Below are 17,743 nucleotides of genomic sequence, written 5' to 3'. Positions count from 1 at the left end.
GGCCTTCCCTAGAAAATCAAAAGCCTTCGGCCCATTTCTCATTATTTGTCTGAATAATGAGGTAAAATGTGGCGGGACGAGAGTTACTGGAAGACCTTTTTCTTCACAGCCGAGGAGCTGCTCCCGGCTCTCATAGAAAAGGTCGTCGAAATCATACTTCATTATGTGCTTCTCACTTGTCTGTAAGTATCTTTTGCTGTTGCTTCTGGGATGTGTAAAGATAATACCCTAGTTCTGGTTTGTTCATTATCATTATTATTAATATTGGTGAAGGATTCCATAATGGTATATCTAGATATACGTACATATAGAAATAAATATGTGCAAAACCAGAGGTTTCGAGAATCTGCTGGAGTCTCCTTCGATATTTTTACCATTTTAGAGACTCGTGCTATTATTATTATTATTATTATTATTATTATTATTATTATTATTATTATTATTATTAAAGTTATTAATTATTTTAATTATTATTATTATTATTTGATTAACTGTATTATTTCTTTTTGCTCTGTCACAGTCCTCCAATTCGACTGGGTGGTATTTACAGTGTGGGTTCCGGGTTGCATCCTGCCTCCTTAGGAGTCCCATCACTTTTCTTACTATGTGCGCCCGTTTTCTAGGATCAGCACTCTTCTGCATGAGTCCTGGAGCTACTTCAGCGTCTAGTTTTTCTAGATTCCTTTTCAGGGATCTTGGGATCGTGCCTAGTGCTACTATGATTATGGGTACAATTTCCACTGGCATATCCCATATCCTTCTTATTTCTATTTTCAGATCTTGATACTTATCTATTTTTTTCCTCTCTTTCTCTTCAACTCTGGTGTCCCATAGTATTGCGACATCAATGAGTGATACTTTCTTCTTGACTTTGTCAATCAACGTCACGTCTGGACTATTTGCACGTATCATTCACCCTATCCGTTCTGATACCATAGTCCCAGAGGATCTTTGCTGATCGTTTTCTATCACTCCCTCAGGTTGGTGCTCGTACCACTTAGTACTGCAAGGTAGCTGATGTCTCTTGCACAGGCTCCAGTGGAGGGCTTTTGCCACTGAATCATGCCTCTTTTTGTACTGGTTCTGTGCAAGTGCCGGGCATTCGCTTGCTATGTGGTTTATGGTTTCATTTTTCGTATTGCACTTCCTACATATGTGAGAGATGTTATTTCCGTCTATTGTTCTTTGAACATATCTGGTTCTTAGGGCCTGATCTTGTGCCGCTGTTATCATTCCTTCAGTTTCCTTCTTTAGCTCTCCCCTCTGTAGCCATTGCCATCTGTCATTCTCCTGTCTCTGTATATTTCTGGGTCTTCGTCTACGTTTATTAGTCCTTCTTCCCATGCACTCTTTAGCCACTCGTCTTCACTGGTTTCCAGATATTGCCCCAGTGCTCTGTTCTCGATGTTGACGCAGTCCCCTATACTTAGTAGTTCTCTCCCTCCTTCCTTTCGTGTTATGTATAGCCTGTCCGTATTTGCTCTTGGGTGTAGTGCTTTGTGTATTGTCATATGTTTCCTGGTTTTCTGATCTATGCTGCGGAGTTCTGCCTTCGTCCATTCCACTATTCCTGCGCTGTATCTGATTACTAGCACTGCCCATGTGTTTATGGCTTTTATCATAATTCCGGCGTTGAGTTTTGACTTGAGTATCGCCTTGAGTCTCTGCATATATTCTTTCCTGATCGTGTCCTTCATCTCTTGGTGTTTTATATCCCCTCCTTCCATTATTCCCAGTTATTTGTATCCTGTCTCATCTATGTGTTTGATGTTGCTCCCATCTGGTAGCTTTATCCCTTCAGTTCTCGTTACTTTGCCTTTTTGTATGTTGACTAAAGCCCATTTTTCTATTCCAAACTCCATCCTGATGTCCCCAGATACAATCCTTACAGTCTGGATTAGGGTATCTATTTCCTTGATGCTCTTACCATACAGCTTGATGTCGTCCATGAACAACAGATGGTTGATTCTGTTGCCTCTTTTCTTTTATTATTATTATTATTATTATTATTATTATTATTATTATATTATTATTATTATTATTATTAATTATTATTAATTATTATTTATTTACATGCTGACAGTATGGGACCTTCGAGGTAACCTCCTGGGTTCTAGTACTCAATTGCTTCCGGTTCCTTTAAAGCTTGGTCATTTATTCTTAAAGGATAATCTTTTCGTGTGCATAAGAACTTAAGTAGCTTTGCAGTAGGGTTACTACTGCAGTGCTGTCCCTCTGCAGGTTTATAATTTCCTTATGCTACGGTTAAAGCTTTTAAATAATTGTAACAGTCTCTCTCTCTCTCTCTCTCTCTCTCTCTCTCTCTCTCTCTCTCTCTCTCTCTCACACACACACACCACACACACACACACACAAACACACAAACCTAACAAAAGCTAAATGACCTTACTTTTATCCCTTTCCGTTCATCCAGACAGATGACAAAAACCTTAGTCTCTTTCCTTTTGTTCTCAATCCTATTGTTATTTTTGCTACCATTCTATCACGTCATTTATGTATATCATGTTGTATAACAGGGCCAAGCGTGGGCAGTTATTCATTAGTGATTTTGTTTGTGACGGTGCCCACTCTCTTGTGTTATGATTTTGCTCACTTTATCCTGATATACTTCCTGAACTGTTATTTATTATACATTTTTATTCATGCCAATGGCTTCTTGGTCATTGTGTAGATTCGTGTCATTTTGTGATGAATTAAGTTGCATTTATCTTTCTTAGCGCCATGTTGAGCAAACATTCTCTCTCTCTCTCTCTCTCTCTCTCTCTCTCTCTCTCTCTCTCTCTCTCTCTCTCTCTCTCTCTCTCTCTCTCTCTCATGTGTATGTATACGTAAACATTATGATATGCGACTAGGCTAACGCGCCTATCATTTACCTGATAGAGGTAAATGAGAACAATTGAGTAAGACGAGTCGGTTCACTCATTATTGCTATTATGTGTCATTATCTCTCGTAACTCTTGAATTATTCATTTTTATTTTTATTTTGTAAAGAAATATAAGTTGTAGATTTGAGTGAATTCTTTGAGAAAACTTTTCAATGTTTCCTATTTTTAATGCTACAATCGACGTCGAGATAAACAGATACCTGTTATGCAGTCGCGTTCATCGTGATTTCTGTGTTCATAGTTGGATTTTCCCTTACTCTTTGGTTGGGGGATTGCGTTGGCCTTGTCCGGTGTCGGGGGAGCGTTGTTGGTTGCAGTGGTGAGTGAACAGCAGAGGGTGTTGTGGGGGGGGGGGGGGGGGGGAGTTTGTTGGAGGAGGGAGGAATCGTGATGAAATGAGCAACAAAGGGAACTTAAATTGTTCTGAGAGAGAGATATTTTGTAATTAGTTCATAGAAACGATGATGACTGAGGAATAAGTAAATTTAATGTGGTGGCCTCGCGTATTCTCTTAACACGTCGATGCTGCAGTCTAGCTTTGATTTTTTTTTTCCGTAAAGTAGTGCATGACATTATTTTCCTGCATTATTCTTTATAAATATCTGTCATAGTAGGGAATGTTTTGGGTAAGAAATGTATGTACAACCGTTTAAGTTTGTATGGAAAAATATGGAACTTGTGGTGGGAGAGTAAAGACTAAACTAGGATGTCCATATAGAATTTTACATTGTTGATTTGTCTTTTTTTTTGGGGGCGGGTTTCGTATTCGTTCTGCAGTAAATCTGTAATTGATAATTGCTTCTGAAAGTGATTATCAGTCTGCCAATTGAGATAAGATTTTTCCCCTTTTAATTTGCTAACCTTGGGTCGCCCCTTCCCTCTGAAGTGACAAAATTTCTATCATGCTTAGTCATCATTTTTAGCCAAGGACAATGACGTAATGCTAATTTGGTTGTTCGTTAGGATTTGTTCAGATTGTACATGGCTCTCTCTCTCCCTCTCTCTCTCTCTCTCTCTCAGTATTTTATATTTTATATATACACTTATTGCGAACCACCGTAAACAAGAATAACAAAGAAAAGTCAAACCTTAGATTTTTATATATTTTCAGATGTTGACTTTCCTGTCTATAATTGATACATTTCAGAAGTCCAAACAGTATGCAATGATTTGTAGCCTTGATAATTATTCTTAATGAATTTACCCTGTCGGGTAATAAATTTTACCTAGCGGATGTGAATAAACCCCGTTTTATTCAATATTTTCTATATTTATTCGTATTCAAACGATTATAAGCAGCACCAGCTAATGTTGGAATGAAAGGTAATTCCCGTTTTCACATGTGTATAGGATGATGGCAAATTTTGTATAAATCGATTATAAGACAAACAGTGTTGTAATCAGTTAGCAAATAATCTCGTCATCGTTTACCTTCATTAGGTTTCCTTTTATTCTTACTTGGCCATTTCATACCTTGACTCCTATAGCCATCCAGACGTTTCTAGAAGCAGTGGTTAGAGTGATGAGTGGCAGTAACTCGCTCGGTCCTGGTGTATCCTTGGTGTTTGACGTAATACGTACAGCGGAAACATTTGTGGCTTGGAGGCAATGTCTCTCCTTTTTTGAATGAAATTCTTTCTGTTGTTGGATTTTCTTATACTTTATATAAATCGACTGTGGTAGCCTTTGAACATTATGGATTTGTGGTTATATAACATCCAGACCTGTACGTGCTCGAGCACGCACACACACGTCTTTATTATATTGTCACTTAATGTTGTTAGAAATTTTAATTCTGTAAGATATCGAATAACTAGTAATAGTTTATGACCTTTCCCCATTTATACAGCCTTTTTCCCTTCCCGGATCTGTTCATTAATTCAAACAAGCAATACAGTACAGGAAATTTCTTGGAGAGATGTTTGCATACACCATCAATTTCCACAGTGCTTGCGGAGAATGCGTGCGTTTCCGCCTGTGAAGACAGAGTTTCCTAATGCAAGAATCCCAGTCTTTTCTGGACATGCCAGGCGTTATTGCCAGTAAGGATTTTCTTAGCATCAGCGCTGTCTTTTCTTCTGGCGCTTCCTGTTCCTTTTTTCAGCTGGTTTTTCATCTAAACCTTGTCCTTTTTCAATTGTTTACATTTTCCCAACTTTATTCATATTTGACTTTTTTTTCCTTTTTACTGTCGGCTAGTCCATGACCTTTTTTCACCGGAAATAAGTTGAAAATTTAATGATAGGCAAAATAACCAATTTCACGATATCGGTTACCGATTTGCTGTAAGTCAAAGCAGCGTTGTGTTCCTTGACAAACGAATTGCCTTGTTTCCATATTTATCTGTTACTTTTTAGCCATTGTACTTAATAATTGCCAGAGCTAAGTCAAGAAGTATGTGTTTATTTACTTATTTATTTTTTTTATTTTATTGTTTTTTCGCCGCAAGTGAACCATGCATTTCTTCAAGGAAGTGCGCGATTCGCATTTGACACATTTATTTATGCACTGCTGCATGTACGCTCGAGAAAATTATGTATTGCCAGTTTCGCTCGTGTCACATTATTTCCTCTCTCTCTCTCTCTCTCTCTCTCTCTCTCTCTCTCTCTCTCTCTCTCTCTCTCTCAGCGCCACTGGAGCATTAGAATCGAGGTCTTCCGGCTGCGTTGCTCATCCCCAATAGAAGTTTCTTGATTCAAGTTTGGGTTGTTTGCCAATCTTAGTTTGCCATATGAGAGGTGGATTAGAAACCTAAAACCGCTTACGTTAGTATTTCCTTTTGAAAGAAATCGGCGCCTCTAGTAGGAAATTGTCTCTTCAAGCCACCTGTCACCCGCTTGCAAATAAATGTGTCGTTAGAAATTGCTGTCTTTGAAGATGAAATTTCACTCGTTTTTTTGTAATTACAGGTAGGATTACGTATAACACGTCATTTAGGATTTTACGTTATTTTTAAATTCTTTAATTTCATCTTTTTCAATTAGATGATTGCTGTTATATTTGAATTTAAACTAAAATTTTTTTTTAGCATACTTTTAAGTATTATGTTGTTACTTAAGATTAGGTTGACCTTATGCCAGCAGGGGCTTTCATTTTAGTATTATAACGTGTGATTTTCACGATACAGTTGCAGAGGTGACCCAACGAAGCTCAATATCATCGTTGTAAATGTCCATCCATCGCAAATGACGTAATCCAGTAACCTTCAGTTATTTATTTACCAATAAATCCACGCAAGGTTCGCTGCACTCTGCTGTGAGCCATTCTCACTAAGTCTGAACATATTACATTCTTTGGCAGTGTTTTTTTTTATTAATATTAAATCATTCAATTCATTGTCGTAAGTTCTATTTTTAGACGCATTTCTCCGTCCTCAATTAATTGCGGTCATTTAATTGTTTTTATCAATCTATTCAGATTCCGATAACATATCAGGCATACGACGTTGCAAACGCGGCTTCCCGTCTTCCTGGTGACATACTGTACGTTAAAGAAGTCAGTTAAGGAGACCGTAAGTCTGTCGTTTGCTGAAATTTTAAGGCTCCGCAATCTCCCTCCATGAACGTTCTCCTCTTGAGTTGGCTTGTTATTTGTGGAAGTCATTTGCCATCAGTCAAGTGTGGAGTGACAGCTTGTGTGAAGGAGTGAGTGGCAGCTTGAGTCGATATGCCTTGAACTTCTGATGTGACGTATAGAGATAATTGTTACACGATGCTTTACATGAATGTATGACGTCACATATTGCTGTATCGATGTGTGGAGTTGGGTACTCGGTCACAGAAAGAGTAAAGATATAGTAGGCAACTGATGGTTTTGCAATCTGAAAACAAAAGTAGTTTTTCCAAACTGCAGTATTTAATGCGAACTTACATATATTAAGTTTTACTCATTTGGATATTTTGGTCACAGATGAACGTCTTTGACAGAAATAAAATGTTGAAAAAGTCTATATTCAGCATTGATTCCAGTATTAAATTCTACAGGTAATTTGTAGTGTTTAGTTACTTCTTAATTTTTGGTGGGTTGAAAATATTGAGAGCGAGATTTTGTTTTGTTGAGCCAGCCGCTGGGAGTGCCCGGTATTACAAATTTAAATGGGTTCAGTTCGTAGAGGCTTAATTCATGAGAATCATGATAACATATAATAATGAGTGGGCGAAGTCCAGTGACAGAGACATATGTTACTGTTTATGTCTGTTGTCAAATGTATGGGTAAATAGAACGGAAATGCTCGAGTAAAGAGAAAAGTGATAGTACACAATACTACGAGTACACAATACTACGCATATCATAAAATTAGGACTTGTGACTACGATGTAGAATAAAGAATAAAAAAAAAATACAGATTTTCAAAGTCTGATGTGAATCATGCGGTGAATGAGAGATGGTGTAAAGCAGAGGAGTTTAAGAAGAATAATAACAGAACTGGCTATGGAGATTGAATCTGTGTGGTTGCAAGAAATCCGAGAACTTAATAATATTACTGAAAAAGAGCTTGATGATGTAGCGTTTGCCGAGATTTGGTTTGGTAGAGATCTTGGGTAACGTTAAGTGTTACGTGCAAATGAAACAAGTGCAATTCAATGGAAGATGAGGTTGGATGTTGATTGTAAAACAAAAACAAAAACTTGTCTGGCTTTGAGCCAAAGCTGTCAGAGGTGCTAAAATTGCCAAACTCCGTGGAAGATTCGGGACTGATACTGGACAGTAATCTGCTTTTCAGAAAATCAAATGAACCAGTGGACATGACTTCGTTTTCAAAAAGAGATAAAACTTTCCTGATGAGTGACTAGTATTCGAGCGAAAGCCATTATGAGTGCTAATTACAGAATAACATAACACGAATTACTTTTGAGGTGCATCACTGCAGGGCGTCTTTGACCGAGCGGACTGAGCGTCAGATAAGAAGTATAGGTAAATTGTTCATTACTTTTGTAATATGTTTGAAATTTCTGTCGTTGTGGTTAGCAGAAAGAACCGAGCCTCTAGGCAATACCTGGCATTACCTGCGACCAAGAGGGCGATTTCAGTAATAATCGCGTTGTATAACCATCTGAATTATTTTTAGGCTTTAAACATTACCTTTAATGTGTTTTCATTGTGTGGCATATACTTTCTAACTTTGGTTATTTCTCTGCATCTCTTACCTTTTATAGCTACATAAACACAGTATAAAATTACACTTCATGTGTGTGCGGCTATTTTATAAATTGTTTGTTCGAATGTGGTGTGACAAAGTGTCTGATTTTATAAGGATACAAGTTCGTTCTCCAGTTTTTGTCCTGATTTATAAATGTTTAAGCTTTTTCAATATTATGACCATTACATTAATGCTTTGGTAGACTGAAATATCTGATTATGAATTTGATTACATTTTTATTTCGATCCTTAAAACATAGATGGAGTTTGCTAAAGTATTATAACAAAGTGTATTGATCTAATAAGTTACTGGTACCCGTTTTGTTTGTTTTTGTTTTTTTCCCTAGAAGCAGGACTTTTGATGATAAAATCATAATTTGGCAAATTCTTGTCTTCGTGGAATCGTATTTCCAGCAGAACAAGTTATATGTATAGTGTATAGCAATCCCTTGGCGTTGTGGTCAATCAGGAGAATATTTTTTACTTTAAATTACAAGTGTATAAATCTCAGTGTATTCTTTGGTGAATCATGGGCATTTCCTAATAAGCGAGTTAAATAATCACTGGAACTTGTGTGATTTCCAAGAGGTAACTTGCTGGATGGGATGTGGGAGACGGGGTTTGGGAGAGGGGAGTAAGGATGTCATGTTACAGTGCTGGGGTGGTTGGTTGCGTGTAATTTTGTCACGGGAGTTTTAGCTTACTCACGGAGCAGATGTTCCAGTTCTTTTCCTATTATGGAAGTTGGTCGTTCGACGAGAGTCAGTCGTTTGGAGAGATTTGGAAATTTTTTTAAATTCCCTCCCGAAAATTGAAGTTTTGACATCCAAGTAATTTGGTTTTCTCTTGAAAATATACCTCTTTTAAAGTATTTAGGTAGTTTTTAAGATGTGCCAGAACTATGTGATAAATATAATCCAATAACATTCATGTTCCATGTAATTAGCATTTAGTCGGTGGTTGTTGGTAATAAACAGCTTGGTTTCTGAATTTAAGATGCTCATTATGTAGCCTAGATGTGCGAGTCGAGTTTTGTATGAGATATTTTATTTTAATGATTGCGCGTATGTAAACTTTCTACTAAATGCATCGCTTTTCCTTGCATAATATCATGTTCTAGCATACTACCCCGTACTTGATGCACTTAACCTTTACATATCTGTGTCATTATTAGCTTGACGCTAAGGAGCCTTATTCTCTTTTCAGACGGAGTAGTGAGCGAGATGCAGCTCGCAGATCATGGGGTCCGGCAGACAAGGAAGAGGGCAACAAAGATTTCTGGGCCTCTATCCAGGAGCCCTACGACTACATCATGGGCAGCAACCTCATCCCAGACTCATGCCAGGTAAGGGAAATAAGAAGAGGAAGTCTTTCGAAAATATTTGATGTTGCTGATAGTGTGGTACAATTTTTATATACTACTAATATTAGTTGTGAAGAACATTTATTATTATTATTATTATTATTATTATTATTATTATTATTATTATTATTATTATTATTATTATTATTATTATTATTATTCTGGTAAAAGACCCTCTTTTAGGCAAATTCTGTTCAAGAGAATGGCAGAATTAAGTTAGTTGATTTTATGTAGTCTTTTTCTATTTTTCTTATAACCTGCTTCTCTGGCTCAGTGATATTTCTGAGTAACTAGCCAATATTCATATTGGGAATTACTAAAAAATAAAAAAAATGCTGACGGTGATCTTTTATTAAAACAGGATTCTGGTATACTAGTATTAACAGCATAGGATCTCAGATCCAGGTCAAGCAGGGGTCATAATCAGTGCCAGTATTATTCTGTAGGCCTGGAATTTAACCACCCACGGACTAATATTGGTAATTATTACAATCTCTGCTTGACCTGAACCTGAGATCCTATGCTGTTAATACCAGTAATACCAGAATCCTGTTTTGTTAAAATAAAGAACACCATCAGCATTTTTATAAATTTTAGAAATTCCCAATATGAGCCAGAGAAGCAGATTACAAGAAAAATAGAAAAAACAATATATAAAATCAACTCGCTTTATTCTGCCATTCTCTTTAATAGTACATATTGTTATTTTTATACCTATGTCTTCAGATTTTTATCCCTGGAAGTTTAATGATTATTTAATTTTTTTGTGGGGGAGGGGGTTGCAAAAGGGTGAAAGTTAATTCTGCTGGAACATGTGTCACCTCTTTTAAAGAAATGACCTATCAGGGGTTCTTTCAGCAGTTTTAACTATCAGGGATTTTTTCAGCAGTTTTAACTTGTTTAATATCAATCAGGATGGTACGCTGAGAACCATGGGAAGCATGTCATTGTACTGTAAGGTCTTCTCATAATTTGCTTGTTCATTGTGACGCACATCAGTTTTTCATTGTTGTTTTTCTTTTTTATTAATTTTTACTTTGTTAGATATTGTATTTTTGTTTTTGCACAAGGTTATGGAGAGGAGAAAATGTCATCTTCTAAATGCTGGAAACAAATAGATTGCTGACTTAAAATGATGCCATCAAGGAGTGATGTACATTGTTTTAATATAAATTGTAATTTTACACAATTTGCTACCAGTTTTTAAGCTACATTAAATTTTAGAGAACATTCACATATGATCCTTATTACGTTCGTATGTTATTACTGGTTACCCAGTTTTCCTTTATGATATCAACTAAGAATCTTAAAGTATGGGTCAATTATAAAACTAATTAAATTTTCCAGGTTGGCGAATCCAACGAAGCTCCTTCTTCAGGAGAGTTCGAGCTGAGCTGGGACAGCGGGGATGTGTCTCCACCCTATATCTGGAGCTTCTCTGAGTTTTTAGATCAGTACAATGAGCTCTACGAATGGCTCATTCAGGTGCAGCTCAAACTCTACTCCCACTCAAATCCACCCGACAAGGCGGCCAGAATGGTGAGCTAAATCTCTGAAAGTCTCTTTTATTTATTATTTTTGAGATTTATTTTTAAAATTTATTCTTGAAGATTTGCATGAGTTTAAGGGTTCATTTGTTTGAGAACCTTATTTTTTAGCAATAGTTCTTTCATAATTTCTGGATGTGGCCACACTGTGGTGCTAAATGCTCAACTTCATTTATTGAGCGTTGTTAATTTATAGCCAGTGTTATAAACACAATGCAGTTTTGTACGTACAACATTATTGATTTTTACCCTGTTGTGTATAGAGTCCTCTATTAATAAAAGAGAAATAGGATAAAGTATGGAGAGAGAGAGAGAGAATGTTGAAAGCAGTATGAAGTAACAAAACCCCAATTATTAAGCCCAAGGAGCAGATGTGTTTTACCCTTGCTAATAGTGTTCATTGCAATATGTGTATTATCTGTTATCGGGTCGTGTTATTTTAACATATATCTGAAGGAATGTTAAAGCTCTGAAATAAAAATTCTGTCCCATATCAAAATTGATATTTATTGAAGGACCATTAAATTTGACTGATACTATCCAATACTGTTATTTTTTGTTTGAAATGTCGATTTTTTCGCTGTTCGTTATTCAGTCAGGTGCAATGTAGCTGTAATATTATTTTCAGCTAATTTTTCTGTTTTATGTAGGTTATCTTTATTTACCGTATTTTATTTTACTGTACATGAAACGTATTTTAGCACCTGTAAAAGTTTTCAAATTGAATTTTGCAGTGCAGGATGAAAAAGGTTTTGGTGTTCACGAATAAAGTTTCTTGTTGTCATATCTTACCTCTGTCTACCTTATTTCAGGTCCAGCAGGAAGAGCTACGCCGTCGCACCTATCGACGGAAGTTATTCGTAGAGCAAGGTGAACGCGTAGCTCAGAGATATCCAACATCTGCTGAAGAAATCAGTTGGAGGGTTAATTACCTCAACAACAAGTGGGATCAGTTACAGAGTTCATTTACACCTGCTAAAGGACGAAACCAAGAAGTTGAAGTGGAGCTAGGTATGTTTTGGGTGTTTAGTATGTTGTCACCTTGAAGTGGTTCATCTAAGCCTCTGGGTTCAGTGTAAAACTGCATTAATATCATTGACTTGCAGGGTAATTTGTCATACTCCTTATACAGTTTAGAATCAAATTGCTTTATTGTTTGGAAATAAAAATTAATAAGGATTGACAATGTGCATCTGGTGAAAAATTGTAACTGTTTACTGTGAATTGTATTTGCATTGTAGTCATGGTTCTCCATTTTCTTATGTCAAAAATAATAACTCTGATTTCAAGATATTACTTGTAGAAAACCAGAGCAGAACATTTTGTTCAGTGCTCATCTCTATACCACATATTGAGGATTATAGTTAAGTATTAATTGCAGGTAGTATGTAGAGTAGGGAGAAAGGGATATCAGTGTTAATTGTGTGGGGGGAGGAGAGGCCCCCTTCCCATCAAGGTTAGGGCACAGCGCCCTAAATTAGGTTAGGAAGGTAAAGACTGCTTAGGTTAGGACTCAGTATTCTAGGAAAAGTCAGGATCTCGCACATGTAAAGAACAGTAAACCCAATGTTTATGGTTTCTTGGATATTAGTCCATTGAATAATCGTTCAACCCAAAAAAAATCCTTCACCTCCAGAATATTGGGCAGTTGGGAGTAATACAAGGATATTTCCTTATCAACAAAGAATAAAGTTCACATGCAGATACTCTATTCAAAACATTAAGTTGGTAGCCGGTTTAGTACTAGTGTTTCTTTAGAAAGTACAAAATTATCTGAAAGCTAATTGGCAGGCATTAAGTAATTCTGCGTTAAAGATTTAAACATTGTACTTGATAGGTCTTTATGTTGTTATTTATCCCCACTAATGTATTGCAGTAATTAAAGGAGTGTGTCTAGCTTCTTAAGGTATGATGACATTATACAATTAGTAAAGGAATAAAGATTCATTCCCATAAGTGATAAATGAAAAGCCTTGGAAGCTTTCATTGAAAAAAATAATGTTGGATGTTCCTTATACCTTAAGTCGATTTACAGAACTTCATTTGATTAAATTTTTATTAGAACTTGTTATAATTGTCTTAACCCCAGACCACTGTTTAACCAGCCTTATTATTTCTTATTGTTGTTACTGCTTGATTACTTTAGTACTGTACTTCATTTTAAGACATGTCTGTGCTTGTTTTAAAAGCAAATTATTTTTGGATATATGGACAAGATATGTAATCTTTTGAGTACATTCAGTAGTTAAATGTGCAAGCATCTTGTTAGGGTAACATTATTGAATTAAGATTCGAGCCACATAACAAGACCTGGTGAGCCATTATTACATTATTAGTATACACGAGGAGTTTATTTTGTCATCACTAGATTGCAGGAGAGCAAGTTAAAGACGGCAATTTTTTTTTTTCTCATTATCAGTGAGACATGTCGAATAGGATTTGAGATACATATATCCAGAAATAAAATCTTTTTATCTTTATAAGGGTCATCAGTAGTTCCACAAAAAGAAAAGATGGTTAATATGCTATAAAAAAAATAGTGACTGCACAGCAGATCTAGTACATTTGTAACCCATACTACAGCGTCATCTGATGACAGTGTATCTGCAAAGCAAGTCATTCATTAGTATTGTAATAGTCAGGCGAGAAACCACTGTTTAAGAAAGTGTAGTCATATTTGTTCTTTAAAAGTCATGAATGAAAATGGGAAAATAGTAGGTTTTTCTATTTTGATCCTTGTAGTCTAGCTCTCCATACCTAGTTAGGTTGTGCACTTTTATAGTAATATAAAACACATTGTCTAGGATTTTTGTTTGTTGCCATCTTCCTCCTACATTGTTTGTTTCCATGGTTATATTTATTTTTGTGTAATCCTGTATCACTTTTGGAGATCTGATGGTGTAACATTGACTTAACGTGAATTTTGCCTATGGTATCACTGATTTTTTACAGTGCTTTGAAATCATGGAGATATGGGATGATGTCAGTCATTTAGTTCAATGGAAAAATGAAAAGGAGGAAGCTCTAATTCTTCTTTCATTCTTCATATTGAAATACAATATTGTATCATTAGCAGCCATCAGTGGTAAAATAACACTGCTTTAACACCTGGGGATCTACCAATGGGCAAGTTGGGAGTATGGGTGAAGTGCAGATCCAACCCTGGTGACTTGTGTCTTTAGAAGAATCAAAACTTTTTTTACTTTACTATATTATTACATTTTACATATCCCACATTAGAAAGAGTAACCTGAAGCTTACTGTATTTATGAAGAGTGAACCTGTCAGAAATACTATTCATTTGGGCTTTCCCAGTAAGAGTAAAAATCTTTTGTTGGCTGTTTTTTGGCAAGTGAATTACCAGTAAGATTAATGACCTGCAGGTTGAGACAGTGAAATAAAAATTCATAATAGCTTATTTGCTTAATTGCTGCTTGGACTTAATCCTTCTAGAATTATTTTTGCTGTGTATCCCAAGTAAATGGTACACATATCATAGTGAGAAATACCTTAAGGATTTGGACCAGGAATCTTATTTTGCAGAGCATTCTAAAATTAAGAGATGCAAATATAGCAAAATATTTTTGAATTTTGAAAGACAGTGGGATGCAAGTAAAGGGTCCAGATTACTTAGAATATGTAGATAAATATACGTATCACAGTTTGTGGGATGGAGGGGTACTGTAAAGGACTTTTTGTACTGTCTACACTACATAACTGAAAGCTGTACCCTATCATTATTATCACAAACATTTTTGCCAGTTTTTACCTTCACGTGGTTATATGTGAAATGAGTCCTCTCCACTGTTCTTTTGCCTGAACTCTTCTCTTGATCAGGTCTAGGTCTTTTATCTATACTCTTTTTCCATGATTTGCCAGTCTTTCCAGCCTTTCTTTGTTTTGCGGACTCCCAATCGTTTGCTTTTGTGACAAACTGTTCCTCCTCCCTTCTCATCTCTTTTCAGATCTGTCTGCAACAATTCCTCATTTGTAATATGATAAGCCTATCATAATCAGACCGTGAATTTTAACTTTAAAATGACCTCTGTTTTCCTTGTCTGCACCCATTTTTCAGCTGCATAGAATGGTACAGACCTTGTGTACACATCGAAAGCCTTTGCTCTATCTACCAAGACTTAGGGCTGTGACTCTATCTGAAGTTACTGTATTTCATAAAAGTGTAACTTTAGTCAAAATTAGCGTTCCAAATTCAGTTAGAGATGAATAGTGTCTGAGATATGAACATGCAGGCTAAGTACTTAATATATATTTATATTATTTAATGTTGTTGGTATATGAAGTACCTTTCAGTAGGAGAACCTATTTTTATTTTTTTTATTTATTTTGTAGATGCTCACTAGTTAAGTAACCAGAGTTGCTCAGTTTTAGCAGTGTCAAATAATGTACATTTTGAACTTCGTAAAGGAAGTTACTGTTCTATTTATGGAGGTTCTTTATATTTGTGGTCACTGAAGTAATTTTTCAGGACTCATTATTGCTCTAAGGAATTGGTGTATAGTCCGTTAAAAAAATGTAATACATACTAATTATTATAAACCTTTTCTATTGCAGACTTGGCTCATGAAGAAGCCATTCTGAAGAGGTGGCTTAGTGATATGGAAGAACAAATTCAACCCATTACATGCAGATTGAGGAGAGGGTGCTCTATTCTGACGTTACAAGACCGCTACAAAGATAATCAGGTATGTGTAGCTTTGCATTGCTTCAGATGATAATTGGAGGACTTTGTTGTCAAGATTATGAGGCTTACAATGATAGATATTATGAAATCTAATTAGATTGGAGTTCTTGGAATTTGCCTCTGTTGTTCTTCTTCTGTTGTATTGCAGCATACTTCACTAATGTACTAAGTGCCTCAGTGGCATGGTAGGTATGGTGTTGGCATACCACCGCAATGGCCGCGAGTTCGATTCTCAGGCATTCCATCGAGGTGTGAGAGGTGTGTATTTCTGGTGATAGGAGTTCACTCTCGATGTGGTTCGGAAGTCACGTAAAGCAGTTGGTCCCGTTGCTGAATAACCACTGGTTCCATGCAACTTAAAAACACCATACAAACAATATAGTATGCACTGTTATTTTCAAGGTCACTGTGGCAAGACATGGTTGCTTTTATGTCCTTATGGATCCTATGCATCATGAGACATTAAGTTGTGCCCTTTGGAAGGCAGGAAAAGAGTCAGTTATATTTCAGGTGTTGTATATAGTAGAAGTTTTGGGATTTTACCAATTTGAACCTTTGCGTAGAGAACACTGAAATTTAGCCAGTTGCAGAGCAGCTTACTATAATAAAGTGTATATTTTGTAAATTCCTTTATAAATGTGAAACATTATAAAAACTACTTCAGAAGATTATTAGATTATTATATTCCTTTTGCAATGAGAATTGGCAGTTTCTTAGTAACCATATAGGAGTAGGCACTAATAGTGGTGTTGATACATTCAGTTGAGGATTCAAGTTAAGACATTTTCTGAACGATTATGAATCAAGTTTATGATAGCAATATATATACTGTATCTATAAAAATACAGTATATTAGTAATATATAAAGTATGTACTAGGTTATGAAGTGTTACATGAATTTAAAGTATTATCTAATTAATTTTTATGTTATTGGTCTTGACACCTCTATTCTGCAGTTCAAGTAGTCACAGTCAGTTTCTGAATAGTGAGTTATGTTATGATTATAGTTTCAGAATAACTGATATTACCATCTTCAATATAAATTCAAGGAAACAAATTTAGACTACTAACCAGACAATGGAGTAAATTTGCTATTGAAGGCAGTTGTTGATAAATATACAGTAGAATCACATTGAAGACATAATAATCTCAAGGTATATTCCACCTCTAGCTGTGGTGCTTTCTGTTATTCACCATTCATCCAGTGTCCTGGATCTCTTCCCATTTGATTCCTGTTGGGGAAATGGGGCTACCTTTACAGTATGCTTTACACAACACACTGTAGACCTAACTAAAGGTTCTTTGCAGTTACCATTCGGCCCAATAGCATTGCTCTCTGAGTTTTGCATTTCATCTGTTCCTTTTGTCGTTTCCTGCTTGGATGTTCCATTGTCAGTTCTCATTGAAAGTCAAATCTTCCAGCTATCTCTATGAGGGTCTTTTAGTGTAATCAAATAGCATTTATTGTATCCTCTACTGTGGTGTTTGCACACCCAATTTTCAGAGGAGACTTTTCAGCTCTTGCATTTCCCATTGGTTCACATCATGTTCGGTTTTTGCCTACTTTGGTTTCCAAAACTTCTCTCTTACATTTTGCTCCTTCAAACACATATAATACATCTGAATTGATTTTATCATCAACATTGGGCCATGTACATATAGTGGTTTTGAGTAATTGCAATTTTTTTATTTTTTGTAATATCCCTGCCACTTTATAAAAAACTTTTGCTGTTATCATAACACCACATGTTGAGGAGTCTATCCTATCTAGAAACACTGAAATCTTTTGCTTTGCACATGCAGCTTCTCATGTAGCGGTCAAGTTAAAAAGATTGCCTGTTTGGTTGATGTTCTTGACATAGAGCTAAACTGATAATTGCTATGTAGTAATGTTCCTTAACTTTTCTTGCAATACTTTCTCTTATACTTTCATACCTTGATCCAGCAGTCCTATTCTACAATAGTTCCTTATATATACTTTACCCTTTTTCTGTATGACCATGATTGTGAGAGTGAAGAATTTTTATTGCATGGTCTACCTGAAATGGATGTGCATAAGTATTTCCTTGAGTCAATGGAAATTGAG

The 17,743-nt window shown here is 35.9% G+C and overlaps 1 protein-coding gene across 1 annotated transcript in view; it reads left to right on the top strand.

The window, feature by feature from the left end:
* The window catches only part of LOC135219627 (uncharacterized), a 404,265-nt gene that overhangs the window by 71,133 nt on the left and 315,389 nt on the right, over window positions 1–17,743 (top strand). The window contains 4 exon segments of the mRNA XM_064256550.1: window positions 9,252–9,390; window positions 10,756–10,947; window positions 11,768–11,966; window positions 15,528–15,658. Of these exon segments, the coding sequence (XP_064112620.1) occupies window positions 9,252–9,390; window positions 10,756–10,947; window positions 11,768–11,966; window positions 15,528–15,658 (661 nt within the window).

This window comes from Macrobrachium nipponense, chromosome 1, assembly GCF_015104395.2.
Source record: "Macrobrachium nipponense isolate FS-2020 chromosome 1, ASM1510439v2, whole genome shotgun sequence".
NCBI lineage: Eukaryota > Metazoa > Arthropoda > Malacostraca > Decapoda > Palaemonidae > Macrobrachium > Macrobrachium nipponense.
Note: the sequence above shows the minus strand (reverse complement) of the source record. Positions and strands in the feature narration are given on the sequence as shown.